At 48.2% G+C, this 16,486-nt stretch overlaps 7 protein-coding genes across 7 annotated transcripts; 4 read left to right on the top strand and 3 right to left on the bottom strand.

The window, feature by feature from the left end:
• Window positions 1–1,565: 1,565 nt before the first annotated feature.
• F5147DRAFT_586407 (uncharacterized protein) lies at window positions 1,566–2,417 on the top strand (the record flags this gene model as incomplete). The annotated part of the gene is made up of 2 exons (XM_041431925.1): window positions 1,566–2,164; window positions 2,207–2,417. Coding segments are annotated over 2 exons (810 nt in total), but the record flags the coding sequence as incomplete, so codon positions are not given.
• A 1,313-nt stretch (window positions 2,418–3,730) lies between these two features.
• On the top strand, window positions 3,731–4,450 carry F5147DRAFT_780086 (uncharacterized protein; the record flags this gene model as incomplete). Its single annotated transcript, XM_041442405.1, has 4 exons — window positions 3,731–3,865; window positions 3,927–4,083; window positions 4,125–4,258; window positions 4,313–4,450. The coding sequence occupies 4 exons, from the start codon at window positions 3,731–3,733 to the stop codon at window positions 4,448–4,450; spliced, it is 564 nt and encodes a 187-aa protein (XP_041286466.1).
• Window positions 4,451–4,766: 316 nt separating this feature from the next.
• F5147DRAFT_723992 (uncharacterized protein) lies at window positions 4,767–7,300 on the bottom strand (the record flags this gene model as incomplete). Its single annotated transcript, XM_041439012.1, has 5 exons — window positions 6,692–7,300; window positions 6,487–6,642; window positions 5,759–6,431; window positions 5,566–5,708; window positions 4,767–5,518 (listed from the first exon to the last, which is right to left on the bottom strand). Coding segments are annotated over exons 1-5 (2,138 nt in total), but the record flags the coding sequence as incomplete, so codon positions are not given.
• Window positions 7,301–7,593: 293 nt separating this feature from the next.
• F5147DRAFT_643252 (uncharacterized protein) lies at window positions 7,594–8,380 on the top strand (the record flags this gene model as incomplete). The annotated part of the gene is made up of 2 exons (XM_041433115.1): window positions 7,594–8,068; window positions 8,157–8,380. Exons 1-2 carry the CDS (start codon window positions 7,816–7,818, stop codon window positions 8,378–8,380), a joined length of 477 nt encoding a protein of 158 aa, XP_041286468.1. The 5' UTR covers window positions 7,594–7,815.
• Window positions 8,381–10,502: 2,122 nt separating this feature from the next.
• Window positions 10,503–11,402, bottom strand: F5147DRAFT_780089 (P-loop containing nucleoside triphosphate hydrolase protein; the record flags this gene model as incomplete). The annotated part of the gene is made up of 4 exons (XM_041442406.1): window positions 10,503–10,823; window positions 10,876–11,045; window positions 11,106–11,295; window positions 11,349–11,402. The coding sequence occupies 4 exons, from the start codon at window positions 11,400–11,402 to the stop codon at window positions 10,503–10,505; spliced, it is 735 nt and encodes a 244-aa protein (XP_041286469.1).
• A 656-nt stretch (window positions 11,403–12,058) lies between these two features.
• Window positions 12,059–12,349, top strand: F5147DRAFT_543383 (uncharacterized protein; the record flags this gene model as incomplete). Its single annotated transcript, XM_041430286.1, has 1 exon — window positions 12,059–12,349. A coding segment is annotated over one exon (291 nt), but the record flags the coding sequence as incomplete, so codon positions are not given.
• A 666-nt stretch (window positions 12,350–13,015) lies between these two features.
• On the bottom strand, window positions 13,016–16,375 carry F5147DRAFT_823273 (uncharacterized protein; the record flags this gene model as incomplete). The annotated part of the gene is made up of 19 exons (XM_041443764.1): window positions 13,016–13,559; window positions 13,612–13,718; window positions 13,778–13,870; window positions 13,920–14,105; window positions 14,154–14,325; window positions 14,382–14,451; window positions 14,498–14,616; window positions 14,665–14,759; window positions 14,809–14,906; window positions 14,958–15,070; window positions 15,121–15,217; window positions 15,265–15,388; window positions 15,435–15,551; window positions 15,604–15,723; window positions 15,787–15,978; window positions 16,029–16,106; window positions 16,162–16,208; window positions 16,261–16,291; window positions 16,349–16,375. The coding sequence occupies 19 exons, from the start codon at window positions 16,373–16,375 to the stop codon at window positions 13,457–13,459; spliced, it is 1,989 nt and encodes a 662-aa protein (XP_041286471.1). The 3' UTR covers window positions 13,016–13,456.
• Between the last annotated feature and the right edge of the window lie 111 nt (window positions 16,376–16,486).

Below are 16,486 nucleotides of genomic sequence, written 5' to 3' on the forward strand. Positions count from 1 at the left end.
TTCAATATCGACAAAAGGCCGTTTTGCCTTGATTTGTGCTTACAATGCTACTGATTCATCACGGCGATTTGTAAGGATTCAGCTAGTTCAGTGAGACGCCTTCATCCTGACTTCATCCTCAGCTCGAGGGACACGAACTGTCTTATCTTCGTGCTATAGTAGGTTCCCCCGAGTTTCATCTCAATCATCACTGAGAAAGCATAGGTGTCATCATTCTCTCCGCTGTCCTCAAGAGGAGGATGATGTTGGCCGACCAAGCCAAGAGTTTGTTTATATCCAAGTTTGGTGCATGCTTCGCTTTCATGGGTAACATTACTAATTCCTCTCAAAAGTATATCTCATGAGCTTCATACCCCTTTGCATGGGGTAAGGCTTGACGTTCTTTGCTGGCATATCTTCCTTCTGATGGCTGTGCATAGATTCTTGCTGCGGCTGAATTACTCTCCGACACATCGTTAAGCCATAGCCAGACTTCGTTCCTGCACACTGTCCAGGCGTGCGGGACATCACTTGTTGAAACGGTGAACCACGTTCTCGACTTCACGAAATTGAGTGACAACATGAAAGCAGGTGGCGTAGACAATGTCATTACGAGGAGCATGTGAGTTGAGATCGATTTAATGCATGTCGTCGCTTAAGGTTGACACATAGCGTGGATCTCGAACAACTTGTTGAAGAGGCAATCGACGGATCGTGGATTGGATACTGTGCCCGTACATCTGCCATTCGCGAGTCGGAAATCGGGAGTGTGTATGCTCCAGCGATGGAACAGCGGTCTTCGAGTGTTATGGCTGCTCCAGCCTCTTCAAAACACGTGGAGATCATTGTCGACATCGACCGACGTGAAGGCGTAAGTCCTCCAGGCTGTTCCTTCCTGATTACCGCTGACTTTCGTGCAGGGATGGATTTTGAAGTGCGACAAAGGTGGTATTAGAAGGGTGTTGATAAATCTTTTTGGAAACAGCCTGAAGTTCACGACTGTAAGTATGATTAAACGCCTCTTCTGTGTGGTTCCTAACGACTATACAGGATGGTTACGTTCACGTATCTTTACGCCAAGTATCTGCGCCAAATGAAGAGCCTTGCATGGTGGAGTTGTGTGTCAGTGATACGGGAAAGGTATTAAGCTGCATGCATGCAGCGGTTTGTTAACGCTGACACTTGTTACAGGGAATAAGCCAAAATTTTCTGAAGGTAGCGGTTTTGCCAGACCAATGGTCATCATTTACTGACAAAGAATTTAGAATCACTTGTTTCATCCCTTTTCCCAGGAGAACCCTCTACAAGCTGGGACAGGCTTAGGTCTTGCAATTGTCAACAGCATCGTCCAGTCTCCAAGCGTGGGCGGAAAAGTGGAAGTATCCAGCGAAGAAAGCGTTGGTACCGACATCAAGATCATCTTACAAGCAGAAACTTTGGAAGATGGCGCGAGTGCTCTTCAAACTCCTTCTATATTCGATGGTGTTGTCCCCACCGTTACCTTCCTCGGGTTCAAGCAGAAGAGCAAAGGCGTTCAGATGCTCAGTGATGTCCTTTGCAAGTACCTCCAGGACTGGTGTTAGTTTCAGCATGTCCCGTTATCTGTTGAATTGTCGTCGCTTGTGCGACTCAGATCCGTCAAGGCGTCCGCTCCTAGCGGCGTCAGGCCGGGAATTACCTTTACGTTCCTTCCTAGCGACACACCGTTGCCTGCCAGCCTCCAGCCTCCCCCTTTTGCCATCACATCATCTCCTAGCACGTCCTCGAGTCGTTCTGATCTGCCCTCTCCGCTTCGGGCGAGGAAGACTACCAACTTCCAAGATCTTCTTCTCTTTGATCCCTCTGATGGGGTGCTATCTTTACGGCGTATCATGCTTGAGCAGCGTCCTCGCGATACGGGGGAATTTTCATATACGCTAGCCAACCTGCCAACGAGCATGTCGCTTCCCGGCACTAGCGCCGCTGGTCGTCTCAGCACATCGCCACACAACCGTGTGGGCGTCTCATCGACCAAGACTTCTGGCCTAACTCAAATGATGTTGGAATCTGCCAGCGAACTGCATGGGCGAGATACCATGGTCGCTACTTGGCAGCTCAAACGACACCGAGATTGGGGTGAAGTCAAACACGTGCAGCATTTGAGTGCGAGGTCTCCTGTGGGCGAACGCCTATTGCAAAGTATGCGGTTTCTGTCTACACTTTCTTTTTGACGCTGACGCGTTTTTAGCTCCCTTGCCCATGCAGAACTGTCAACCTGTTCCAGATCACCCAACGTGGTTCCCCGGCTCATCTCTCTCGCCCACCAATTCAACTTTTATACTCTAGGCGAAGATTACCATGCTCTGATTCGTCGCAACCAACTCGACATACCAGGGACCAAGATGGACGTGCGGAAGGAGGTAGAAGTCAGTCCCTATTCTCTAGGCACGGGCGAGTGACCTGCGTCAAGCGCAGACTTTTGACTTCGTCTTCAAGAATGTTGAGAAGCAATTCGAGAGTTACCAGGGCATCAATGTCAAGCTAAGGTGCGGTATCTCTCCTGCCATGCAGATGTCAATTGACTTTTTTCTAAAGTTACTTTATACGAGTATCTGTTGTAAGGCGACCGGCGGATGTTGCGAAGGAGAGAGATATCTGGGTGCACTCATACCGCATGCCTCCAGACAGTAACAATTCCATCAAGATGGAGGTCGGCAAGGGGAAACCATTCCTATTTGACTGTTCCTCGGTGGCGTTGATCTTACACCAACGTTCCGTGAAGTGAACAAGAAGTTCAGCACACGTTACTACCTGAATCTCGTGCTCATTGATGAGGAGAATCGGCGGTACTTCAAGCAACAGGTATGATGTATCGGTTTCATTGGTCTGAATTTACCTGACCTTGATGACCAGGAAATAATAATATTTAGGATACCAGAGGTACGTTGCGAAGCTTTACATCCCGTTATCACAAACTGATTGTTTCGAGCAGAACTAGCTAGTGCTGCGCTACATGGTTCTTGTATCCACCGTCTTATCTAATAATGCTAGCTTCTGCCTTTCACCCACAACAACCCCTTTGATTAATACAGGTCTGAAATGCATTATGCTTGGAGCGACGACTGTACGTTCGCCAGGAGCCACGTCCGAGATACGGACTCATCATCCGCAGTTTTCCCGATAATGGAATATCTATGGTATGTCATCTTTCAAGCACTGTAGTTAGTGCCTCTGACCGTCCAACAGAGTGGGCTCTCCCTGACCAGCTGGTCTTCTCTACCGTTTCTGCCCTTCTACGTATATGCGGCGCACACCCAGAACACGCGGACAGAGCTGTCACGTCCATTATCAATTTCGTCACCGACATCGTTCAAAATCTCAAGGATTCCGGTTGTAAGGCCTTCACTTACCCTTCAATGCAGGCATTCTGATATCCTCATAGCAATAGATGTTCTTACACACCTCACACCTTCTATCCATCAGAGGATTAAACGAGTGCAGGTTCGTCACGTTCTTCCTGTTTATTGCTCCTAGTGGGCTGATCCTTCGCTTTCCTAGCTTAATGCGAAGAAGAAAGAGATTGTCGACACCGATGCCTTGATAGAACGATATAGGAAAGAGATCGAGGACCTCAAGAACAAACTTTCAGAACGAGAAGCAGAAGCGCCTTCTTGAACTCGCAGGCTCTCAGCGCGCGAGGTAATGTCTGACTCCTGCTGCGCATTTCTCAACCGACTGACCCTTGGTACAGCAAATTGATGAATCAAAAGCGATGAAGGACCTCAACTCACGAATCCAGCAACTCACGAAACTCATTCTAACGTCTCAAACGGTAGATGAAAACAAAGGAGATGAATCACGTCCCGCCAGCCCATCTAAAGTTGATTCCGATATGTCACCGTACCAGGTTCGTAAGCTCGGTACTGTGGGGTCGTTTTATCTAGTTGAACATTGTCGAGTCATGACAGCTTCAACAAGAGCTTCTTGCGACTCGCCTTCAACTCGAGTCACAGTCGACTCTAATACTTTCCCTGGAAACTGCTCTCCTGTCTCGCCCACAACTTCCACCAGACGCTTCAGAAACCGAGAAAGACAAGCTCATTACTAAACAAGCGAAAACAATCCGTAAACTTGAAATTGTAGTGGTGGGTATGAGGATAATCTAGGGGAGCCTTTGAGAGCCGTCAGAGAGGATGTCGAGAAGGAATGGATGGGCAAACTTGAGGAAGAAGTGAAGAAGCGAGAAGAGAAGGTGGCTTGGGCGGCTGAACTTGTCAGGCAGCTGGACAAGGAAAAGAAGGTCGGCTTATGGATGTTGGTTTGCTTTATTTATGGTGCTAATAACCGACTACAGCTAAGGATAAAACTCGAGGAGGAACGTCGTGCTCTTGCATCTTTCGTCTGCAAATTCGATTCGCTGGGCCTTGGCCTTAGCATACTGCCTTTGAAACTTAAGCCTGCAAAACCGACGCCGGGATGTACTACTAATTGACCTTGTTCCAGGTCGCATTCACTCCCTTCGTCACTCATTGCAACGTCGACGTCTGCCGCGTTCAGTTATATCATCTGGCGCAATGTGATGCTGTAGCCTGACAAGGCAAGGGACACGATTCTAGTCAGGACAACAACACATTGTAGGTTTGATCGTTGTTCCGCGACCTTCACGTTAACATCTCATTATGAAGGCAGAGATCACTTATTCACGAATTCATTCAACAACTTCTAGCCGTTGGGATTATCGAGTATGCATTCGCGGTCTCAATGGGCCTCATGATGGTAAACGACCCCACGACACGTTTGCAGACAGAGGCCTATGAATATGGTTGTTCCATAGAAGTAAAATTACCACAATGAGTACTATGAACATTCCTATAATTTGTAACCACAAAGTCACAGCTACGTATACGAGACGCCAAGCTACATAGTTCTTTCTCATACAAACAATAAAAAATCAATCATGTCGCGGCTTCTTCCCTTGATTTTTTGACGGAGGCGATGTCTCATCTCCCGGGCTGGGTCTCTTCTGCTTCCGGAAGTTGGGGAGTGGACAAAGTTCTATAACTCCAGCACGTTCTTTCGCATCGCGGAGAAATCCTGCAGCTCTTCCGTGCATATCTTCCAGAAGAGTGTCGTCAAGCGCTAGTGAGGGATAATTTGCCTCCGCCTTTCGATAGCCATCTTGGAGAGCTTTTGCGAAATGAGGGATAAGACGGCAAACATCAAAGCACGGCTTTGAAACGACATTTTCGCAGCTCCTACGGAGTTCTCTCATGTCGCGGAAGAAGCGATAGCGTGATGTCTTGCCGACCGTACCAGGGAAGGCCGAATGGTATCCTTTCAACTGAGTATCAAAGGAATGGCCGGAGTTCGCCGTTTCTGTGTCCGTATGATAAAAGAAGATCCAGGTAAAAGCCCACCATACGGATTCGATGTCGTGCAGGAAATTCATGCGAAATGGAGGATCGAGCGGGAGGTATGTATCGGATAGGACGGAGTCAGAATTTGAGTAGAAAAGGTATTTCTGGTTTTCGACTTCCAGCGCCATAAAATGCATCGTTCCCTGTCGACGAGTTAACAGCGAAAGAGATCATCTTCAAAAAATCTTACCGTTCGAACATCATTAGAAGTGTTTGAATCTATCTCTTTCGCGTACTCGAAGTCACCCAACTTCCCCACACCCCCAACCCAAATTGTGTTCCCGACGCTGAAATCGCGATGAACCCAGCCTGCTTTGTGCAAATAATACAAGGCTAAGGTTGAATGAGCGACTGAGAAAGGAGAGTGACAGCGGGTTGCTCACCCATAAGTGCACCGGACAAGCAAGTCAAATTATCAGCCAAAGAGGTGACATCCTTGAGAGCGACTCCGACATCTTGGAAGACAGTGCGAGTATGGACTCTGCGTGGGATTTCGTGCGCAATAATGCCCAATTGTGTGGAAAAAAGGGCAGACAGCTGACCAGAGTCGGGGACGTCGCCTTTGCTAGATAAATGTCGTTTCGTGGAGAGGGTAGGATTGAGATCGATGGACACCCAGGTACCTTCTGCAATCATCGGGGTCTCGTCTCGGGTATTGTCGATTGCGACATCCTGCCAGAGCCGAACTTCAACGAAGTGCCTCTTGGCCTTCGCCAACTCATCCGGTTGCAGCTTCTTCTCGCAGGAAGCCAATATATTTTTTAGGATCTCGCCCTCTGATTGACGTACAGCTTCTCTCCATGAATCTTTGACGGCAACTTTCTTTCCCTTGGCGTCCTTAGCTTCGTACACGCGAGTTCCACGCCCAACCATAGAGTCTGCGCCATAAGTTGCAAGTTCACGTGTCGTGGTGAACACTTCGTCCTCGATAGTGAACTTGTATTGGAAAACCTCCCCATCACAGATCCGCTCGACAGTGGGGTCCCATCCGAGGTTTTTCAAATTAGAAGACGCAGATCCAAGAGCGTAAAAGAGCGAGATAACACCATCGATATTCTAGATGTACCATGCCTGTCAGCACCCTGACACCCAGCGCGATATGTTTGCGTACCTCGAAGATGTTGATAGGTTCTGTAACCGCAAGGAACGCACGATTGCTGAGCCACAGTCTCACTTGTGTGTCCTCGATTGTGATACCGAACGCAAACCGACGAAGAAGATCCTCGCGCATGATATTGTGAAGGCTCCAGATTATTTTCTGTTCGTCCTAGAGCAGGCTTTGTGAGCGAACGCCGACAAGATCTGTAACAACCCACATCTCGGAGAGACTCAATATCCCGTCCCTTCTTGAACTCAAATGGAACAGCAATATCGAACCAATGGATCTTGGGCTCGTTTTTTTTGATGCTAAGTACAAGGTATCCATCAGGCCTGGAAGTATTGTTGCGCTCCGAGAGGGGTGATGCGTTTGGGTTCGCTAGGAACGAGACTCCACTCTTCGGGACTTCCGCCAAAATTTCAGCGATGATGCGACCGAGGGGCTTAAACGCATTCTCTTCGGACACTTTTGATGTGGCAGGTGGGGTAAAGTCCGTCCATTGCAAGCCACTCTCGTCGTCGGCGAGAATCTTGCTCTCTGTCAAGTTGTGGCGTATCCGCTGCAGATCCTGCTGAGAGGGCATGGCACCAACGCATTTCACGAGGCAATCGAATGGAACCTGCAGATACCTTCTCAAATCAGTGAGAACAGCAATGCGGCCCAGTTTCAGATCCCCCGTGCGATAATCAGCTTGAGAGGTACGACGTGGGACAGGGACTGTATCTGGCGGTAACATTTGGGAATCCTGTGATGGTGGTGTATGAGGGGTGAGTACCATAATTCGATCAGGCACGTAAGGACAATGAAGCCGTACTCTGGTAGATCGTTGTGTTACTAGTGATAGCAAAGTAATATAATTAGAACTGAACGTTAACGGTCACGTGTTGCGAATTCGCTGAAGGCAGGGAAAATTGGTCATGGCAAGGGGACCGTTTTACCCCTTGCCATGACGAAGCTGCCGAGCGGGTACAGAGAAATTAGATGTATGAATCCTACAACAAATACAACACGTATGGTGTTCGAGGTCCGACTGCCATATGTAGTAATTTTAGCTTAGTAATTGAGCGCGAGTGTCCGGGCTTCCATAGCATGCAGCATATGTATCACACACGCATGTTAGAGAGATGATAGGCCTATCATCTCGTGCAACACTTTGTTCGTCCTCAAAAAATGCTTCGAGTGGCATCGTGACGAGTTAACAGTGATCCGCAAATTGGCACATTACGTCTTTCGATGGTTAAACATTCTATGTCCCTTTCATTCCGAGTCTTCGCGGTGCAAAATTCGTGCATTGGCAACATAAATTAGCACCATAATGAATATCAGACCAGGACAGAGTGTATGCCTATCATCCCAAAGTCCCTCTCTAACCATATCGACCCAGGCGCACCTCCATTTGTTTTCGGGGAAGTGTTTGACGTCCCTCGACTCAGTCAAGCCATAGGGAATCACTTGCTTCAATGGCACGAAGTGAAGGATGCAGAAAGTCAGGTTCTTGATTATCTTGGCTGTTGGACTGTCTGGGAAACCGTTCAACAGCACATCGAGGTTCCTGAACCACGACAAAGTCCCTCCCTGAACCTGCTCAAGCTCGGTGAGACGACTTCAAACATCCCTCTTCGGTGATTCAACGCATGGCCATCACAGATGTCTTGTGGACGCGAACCCCAGCTTGGGTCGAGCTGATGGGCCATGGCATCTCCTAACGTGCACCACAATCATTGATCATGCATCCTTTTGGTCTCTCGCATCACTCGGGTTTCCAGAAAGTCGCTCAAACAGCCTCGAATTATCTTCAACGAATCGTCCTTCTCCTTTGCACCAGGTTTCCCTTCCTCCGGACGATCACGTATTATGCTTCGATTTCCTTTACTACATAAGCGCGCATCATACTACATGGGAATAGCGCATCAAGTGACTGCTCCGTCCGAATCTGGGATCTGAAGACCAATCAGGCAGCGAGTCGGAGATCCACTCTTGCATGAAGACCAACTCTTCGCTGTTGTCATGTCTCCCGATGGAAATTACATAGTCAGCGCTGGAATAGAAAAAAAAATCTATGTATGGATTCTGGAGGCAGCGCTCAAAAATGTTGTGGTGCGTATGCGCTTTGTTGTCTAATTTTTTTCTTCCTAACGGTTTTGGCCATCTAGGGCGCAGATGATTGCAATGCAAAGCTCAAGGCAAGTCTTCTCTGCTTCTCTTTCACAATACATCTCACTTTGTACTAGGGACGTCCAGCCCAACAGAGAGTTGTACGCCCATTAATCGTGAGCAATCCTACCTTTTCTCATATGTCTCGTCAGACCTTTGACCCCTGCCTTGCGTCTAATTAGCAGGCCAAAAAAAAACAGGACTAGCATTATACTTTCTCGTTCTTGGCCTTTCCTCGCCTGACATCAAGATACAGGGCAATGATTTCTTTGGCAACGAATCAGACCACGCGTCTCGTCGTGCAGCTCCTCCCGCAAACTCGTCGTCCCTTATCCGTTGGCGTCGTTTGCTCAGTTCCACACATTTTGGCACACGACCTCTAAATGCATCCCAACCATTCGAACGACAGTCCCGACACTGGAATATCAACTTCAAGTTGTTTTCTGGAGGACATTCCATGTGCACCGTCGATGTACCTCTTGCTCAAGATGAAAATGTGGGTGGCTCGCCTTTCCTCCTCTTTCCTCCCATTAAACCACTGCAGAGAATTGGTATTGTTCCCGAATCTGATGCGGAAGCGGCCGCAGCTATGCAACGTACGAATAGTAACCAGGCCGACAGTTCAACACAATTAGGTCAACCAACTGGGGCACGACCATCTCAAGCACCAATCCAAACAGAAGCACCAGTCTCGACTGATGGAGCGGAAGACTTTGTGTATGCAGGAGTGAGCTGCTGCGGATTTTTCTTTGGTCTCCGTCGTCCTGCTCCGCATCGGTCCTGAAGGATAGAAGACGCGTGGCATGCGCACACTCAATTTAACTCTCTTTCCCCCGCACCTGTGTCTAACTCGTCTCATAATCAATATTCGCCACCATACCTATCACCCACGCACTCGGATCCATCTCTCCTCGTGCACCTCTTTTCCCTTGTGGATCCACGACACGTGTTGACAACACCGCCGGGGAAGTCGGCCCCGCTTTCTGGAATGCAGTTCTTGGTGGTGCAATGGTCTTCGAGTAGAGTCTAGAGGAGGGGACACAAGCCATTCTTGTAGAATGGACTTGAGCTGCCTCTGCTTCTTCTCTGCGACAAGTTCGGTCCAATGCGGCATGTCGTTTGGGAATGGAGTGGGACTCGAGGCCTGAAACTTCACAAGAGATCAGACGGCCAGGGCAATAGTAAAAGGCTCTCCGCGACTGACATTAGTGAAGTTAGAGATAATACTTTCAATGAATACTGATAATAAAACCCGAGGGTGCCTCTCAATTTCCTTCACTGGGGGCTGTCATGACGGTTCAGTGCGAGAGCCTAGTACTACAGCGGATACCAAGTACCATCTTCAACATGCTCAGGCTAGCAAGAAACCGCTAGATCTATCAAAGACGGTAATTGGGCTTGTGACAATTCGCAACATACGGTTGGACGGACGTAATTTGGCCAGTAGTGACGCGGTAGGACAGGTTTCAGTCGATCCTGGTTTCAGCAGCATTAGCATGAATCGTAATTATGATTATGCTGTAGCTTGAGGTGAGGCAGCAAGAATCGATGTCGAGCGCCGGCTGAAATTCGATATGGAGGCCTGCTTCGAATGCGCGATCTAGGCTCGTCTTTGGATCGCTCCAGACTTTTATAATAGTTTATTGATTCGGCAGAATGGCCCGAAATCATCTCCCTTACATAAATATGACCTACATGATGCTCTTCCAAATTTCACCGTGACCACGAGTCTACAACAGTAACAGCGGTGATTACTTGAATCCTGCTAGTCGGGTACCATCCGAGAGTCATGCAGGCATTTCGTGATGCTAAGTACGAGAGAATTGGGTAAGTGATAGAAGTTTGATCACAAAAATCGTTTGTACAAGAATTAGCTACGATAAAGATGCTTTTAAGGCATCCTGGTCACGGTGAGCTCCTCCAACAAAACGAGCTAACTTCTGCAGCAAAATCGCGAGGAAGCTTCGCTGATCTTTGATAGTATCAGTGCCCCACGTTTTGTGAGGAGTTTGCGAACAATGGTCTAGGATGCTTCTGCAGACATCATTGTAAGACTGTGCATGACGTTGGTGAATATCCGGGGACTCTGTGGGTTCATCATTCAAAGTGGTGACGCAAGCATATCCAGAGAATTGCATTCCATACGTTGCAAGCTCGTCCTTGTTCTCGTTCCACCACTCTGCCATCACAGGACTCTTCCAGGCACGTCACCACAATAATCGTGGGCACTTTGCTATCACGGATAACTGCCGAGAATATCTTGTAGTGAGTCTGCAGAGCCTTTGTTGCTCGCGTTCCGCGCACACAGTATAAAAGAAGATGGACACCATTTTCCTGGTTAAGACCTCGGAGGAACGCAGTCAAGTTCCTTTCAGCCATCACCGCAGGCACTGTGCCTTCTGAGCCCTCATTTAACCCTGAAGACACGATCATTGAGCCGCTCTGGGCCAAAACCTTGAGCATGAAAGAATACATACCTGCTGTATCCCACAGCCTGAAGTGTTGCCCGCTGATCGTCGCATCATATGGAGCATGTGTAGTAGTACATGCGAGGGCATCAGGAGATGTTTTCGCTGCATCACGACCCATGATAAGGTTTATGAGCGAGCTTTTGCCTACCCCACTCTCCCCATAGAGTACCACGTTACGTGGCCGACCTTGATGTCCCTACAAGAGACATCAGTTGCATACTGGATTGACCGATGGAGCAGATTACGAACCTGCTGTGGATATTTATTCCCTATCGTGTCTGTGGAGTCGTGGCTATCAGACATCTTCTCTGAGAGACCCAATTAGCTTTGCAAAAAGAGATTGGCACAAGCTTACTTCGCGTGCGATCGTAAAGAGATGGATAACGGCTACTGGGCGTTTAAGTAATTGGCTCCGTGGCGAGCGCTTTCGGCCAGAACCAACGCGTTGCACCCTGTACCATGACTATGAGGGCTGCACTGCGGGAGTATCCGATGTAAGAATACATGAGGACTTCGATATCAAAACGTGGCGAGCATCGAAATAGTCAGATTCCCCCTTCGGAATCGTATGGTAGGCATGCCTTATGCATGCCTGTCTAGACCCTGGCATTCGCTGTAGTTCTATTGCAAATATCGAGTGTCGCCGTCGACTCCGAGTAGCCGAAAGATCGATCAAGGAAGCTGGCTAACAGAAGCCGGGTGTCTCCCCTGTGAGTGTTTAAAATTTGAGACAAAAGGGTGATGTAAAACTATTATGAAAACGTACCGAAGGCGCGTGGTTACAACACCTTTCGCATCATATATACCTGTTACAAACAGTATCATTTTGGGGCAATTGCCATTGTACCACGCAGCGCAGAATAACCAGTGTACAGGTACGAGTAGCGCTATATCCAACTTGAAGGGTCGAATATTGCTGACTGCGAGTCGAACATAAGATGGCGCCAGTGTCGACTCGAAACGTCGTTATCTTTGGAGAAACAGGAGCGGGCAAAAGCTCTGTCATTAACCTGTTAGCTGGCCAAGCGATTGCACACATATCGCCCGACTCTCACCGCTGTACTCTGCATTGGACGGAGTACCAAATAACCTTCGAAGATGGGTCTCGATACAAGGTGTTTGATACGGTCGGCCTCGAAGAACCTCGTCTACAAACCGGAGAGTACCTCTCCGCAATTTCAAATGCATATGGCCTCATCAACACTTTGAAAGGACGTGGAGGTGTCAACCTCTCGCTTTACAATCGGAGGATTGTAATCAGAGTCGTCGTCTGGAACCACAGCCTTTCTCCTTTTTCGTGATGTGGGTTCGTTTTCGCCCTCCTTGTAGTAAGCGCCCGCGGAAGATGCGCGTGGTTCTGGAGGTGGAGGCTGGTGCTGTCCATCCCGTTCACGCTGAGAATAATGATTACCTCCTGGGCCAAGAGGAAAGATCTCTCCCTGAACATAGTCACCTGAATATGGATCCCAACTTTTGGCACCCTGATCAGAGGGCGTCTAGTAAGAATATCCACGAGGAAGTGGTGGCTGCTCTCCGAAGGAGTTTATACTCCGACGAAGAGTTTGGGAATGAGGAGACAGGACTGTAGCTCGGGAGAGAAGCGAGACGTCTGCTAACGAAGGATTGATGCCACCACCACGTGAGGATACAGATTTTCTCGCCGGGGGTGGTTCGTCGTTGAGAATTCAGCTGAGTGACATGGAGAACCAAAGATGCGACAAGTAAGATGCAGAGAGAGGAAAAATGCAGTAGCCGGCTTAAGTTTTGTAAAGACAGGTCGCCTCGTGAGACCAGGAGAAATAAAGAGAAGGACGCTGTGGTAGTCAACCTAGTTAGATGGGGTGACGCTTACAGGGGCGCACCCATGCGTACCTGTATTATCAATCGAGTGGCTATGCTGCAGCCGCCATGACTGCAAAGCTGAGGACTGTCAATTTACAGTCCATCAGCCCGACGGTCGTTTTTTTCACGGAGGAAAAGACAGGTACTCACCAAAACCTCAGCTCCGTCCAGACGGTAAATTGACGGTCTGACGTGGGATATTTGCAGTCAGTTCGGCATCTTCCTGGATGCGTTGGACTTTGGCTCATCTGGTCACTAATCCACCCCTTCACCTCGCCCAGCGGTGGCTCGAGCTCTTCAGCGGCTCAGAAACAGCCCATTCTTTCTTCCGTCTACGACGTCGATCACGCGTCTCCTCCCACGGTCCTTTTTTCTCCGTTCCCGAGCTGGTTCCTGCAACTGCCTGGGGTCGCGTCCTCCTCAGTTTGGGTGTCGCGTGCCGTGGTGGCGGTGTTGCTTGCATAAGCCTGTGCGTGACCGTCAATTTGCTCGTGATCAGCTCTTCTTCGGCAGCACTAATCAAAACCAAGAAATTCGGATTCTCTTATGCGGTATGCATCACGCAAATACTCCAACCGTGCTTTTAATATCCGGCTCTCCGTGTATTGATATGGGACCCTATTGCGATTCTATCAGTTGCTGGCTCTAATGTATGAATTCAATCACGAACCCAAACATGATCACAGCTCTCCCATAGTTGTGATCAAAATCGATACCCTCTGACACTTTTCCACGCGCGACCGACAGAAGAACAGCTCCTCGACCATTATCGCAAACCTGCAGTAATTCTGTGAGTGGTCGAACTTCTCTGTGGCAGTGGCATAGGCACTTCTCACTCGGCGATAGTTTTCCAAAGCAATGCTCATCTCGTTTGCATCTGGCGTTTCCACAAATATTAACTTGTTCTTCCAGACCTCGTTGAGAATACCCTAAGAAAATGATGAATAGGGTTTCATCTCTTGGGGTACATAGATTTACCATATCATTCCAAGCTGCGACGATGGACTCCATGTAAAGATAACTAGGGAAGAAAGCCACAATGCCGTCCGGTACGATCTTGCTGTACTCGATGAGAATACTTCCAAAGTTGCGGACTACGGCAGGGTCGTTTCTGACTTCGAAACGTGAATTGATAGCGACTTGGTCACTTCCTCGCGTGATGACCTTCTATTTTCAGTGGACAAGAGCACGGAGATTAGCAAGACAACTCACTAACGGTAAGAAAGCATTGCGTGTGAGTGTCATAGGATATGTTTCTTGCACGACGGGAGTGAATTGCAGCATCTTTGGATACATGTCCAACGGGGAGATGGTCCCTGAAGTGATTACGACGCTGCTGAAATGCTCGAATACGGGTTTGATTGCGAGCGACGGGTCCAGGCATCTGAAATTAATGCTCAGTAGGCAAAGAAAGTTCAGAATAGATGACCAAACTCTCACGTGAAGTGGAAGATGGGATTAGGAACGGTCGCGTTATCGGTTTCGAATGGTTCAAGAATAAGAAGAAACCCTGTAACAGAGTTAATATCGACATTAATAAGAATTAGGGTTCAAACCCTTTTCGTAAGTTGCAACAAGGGTTGCAAAACTTGCGACCTTCTGCAATGCCGAGTACTCATCTAGCCGATTCAGCTCCAATGTACGGATCATTGACTGTAGTCGCTCTGCACAAAACCTGAAGGCTGACGTTAAAGAATACAGGCGGAAAGAAAACAATACTTGCCGCAGTGGTCGCCACTCAATGTAAGTTATATCTTTCAAGTGCTGTAGAAACGACAATGGCGTTTCCGCAACGACATGCAAAACGCGCATCCTGGTCTATGGCAACTGTCAACACAGTGTGCCGCATGGGTGTCAGACCAAAAACCTTAAGATATTCCACGAATCGCTTCAAAAATGCGACAAAATGTTCGGCCTTCCTGATGTTTCCTGGAACAGCTTCTTTTAGGAGGTCGTCTGGCAAAACTTTCCCGAAAATTTCAGTAGAGTGGAAAGCTACTTTCTTTCTCGACGAACCTGGGTTGGCCATGAATGCGTCTTCATCAGAAGCTTCTGCCGCTGATTCCTGTAGCCCCTCGACAAGTCTCGCATACTCGTCCTGTAGTTTGGCCGCGTCCGTTTTCTTGATCCTAAAAATACACTTGGGTGCTACGATCACAATAATATATAAAACACTAACTCGTCTATTTTTTCACCCAATTTCACAACACTGCGTGCAGCTGAATCTAACATCGGTCGGGTCAAGTCAATGCTCAATGACTCGATGCACACATTGTCTGCGATGGATTATAGAAAATTCAAATAGTTATTCGACAAGGCTTACCGATATTGTGAGCTTCATCAAAAACGACGATGGCGTCTTTTGAGAGTTCTTTGGAAACTTGTTCGGCAACTTTGGGATCAAGCAGATAGTGGAATGAGTAGATGATAACATCCACGAACGGCATCTTGTGCAGTTGATGAGGGGTAATGTATGATATTGATGTCACTCACCATTCGCCGAACCGTGAAGTATGGACACGTTGTGTTTTCACGCCCGTGTTGAAGAACGTCGGCTAGAGTCCATATGCCAGGGGGTATTAAAGAGCCAGGTTCACCTTTACCCAGGTTCTAAGACGACTTAGCACCCATGGAGCAACTGATGCAAATTTCAATGACTCACCTCGTGCCAATCGCACAATTCGACTGAACCTGGATCTGCGCGACCTTTCTCGCATGCAGCAGAGTTAGTGAGGTCTCGACAACGGGCGTCGACTACCTTGCCCTTCTTCTCCTTTGAGACCTAGAAAGTTAGCATACAGAGAAATGTAAGCTGTGGAACGGGCTCTTTATAACGTGTACTCACGTCTGGGTGTATGCAGAGGTTCTTCCTACTCGTGAGTCCGAGTCCCATGAAACTTGCTTCTTTTGCTTCTTGTTCGGGAGTCTCCGCAAACTTGATCCGGTACGCCATGAGACGCTTCAGCTCGGCCAATGCTTTCTCGATCTCTGGAACTGTCCGCGAGCAATAGATAAGTTTCCGTTTCGTAGGGTAAAACTAGCGAGAAGTGTTAAGAAACATGCTATGATGCGAGCTTGGAAACATACCTGCTGATATGATACAATTAGAGACAGCAGTGAGACGGTCTTCCCTGTTCCTGAAGGCATTTCCAAAACGCAATGCCCCTAGAGGAAAGCAGTCAGAATGGCATGACCAGGACAATATCTACGTGTGCCGTACCGTTGCATCCAGGGTTCTTTTGAGATCACACATGTATGCATATTGTTCTGCAGGTGACAGAGTTAACGTGGAGTATGGCTGGCATTTGAATGTACGAACCAGGGTAAATTCGGTCATAAGGGAAGACAATCTGAAATAGAGAACTTCAGCATAATTGATGTTCACCAAACATAATAACAATACAAACAGGTAGGTTGTCGATAAAGAACTTCATGAACACCGATGGTGGCAAGGAAGTTCGAGTCCAGACAGACCTAATTACGAGGCAGCGCCGTGACCGTCTGTCACAATCGCGCTATTCTAGCAGCACGGTTTGTTCGACGCC

Source organism: Suillus discolor (assembly GCF_016758755.1).
Source record: "Suillus discolor strain FC423 chromosome Unknown F5147scaffold_98, whole genome shotgun sequence".
In the NCBI taxonomy this organism is placed as follows: domain Eukaryota; kingdom Fungi; phylum Basidiomycota; class Agaricomycetes; order Boletales; family Suillaceae; genus Suillus; species Suillus discolor.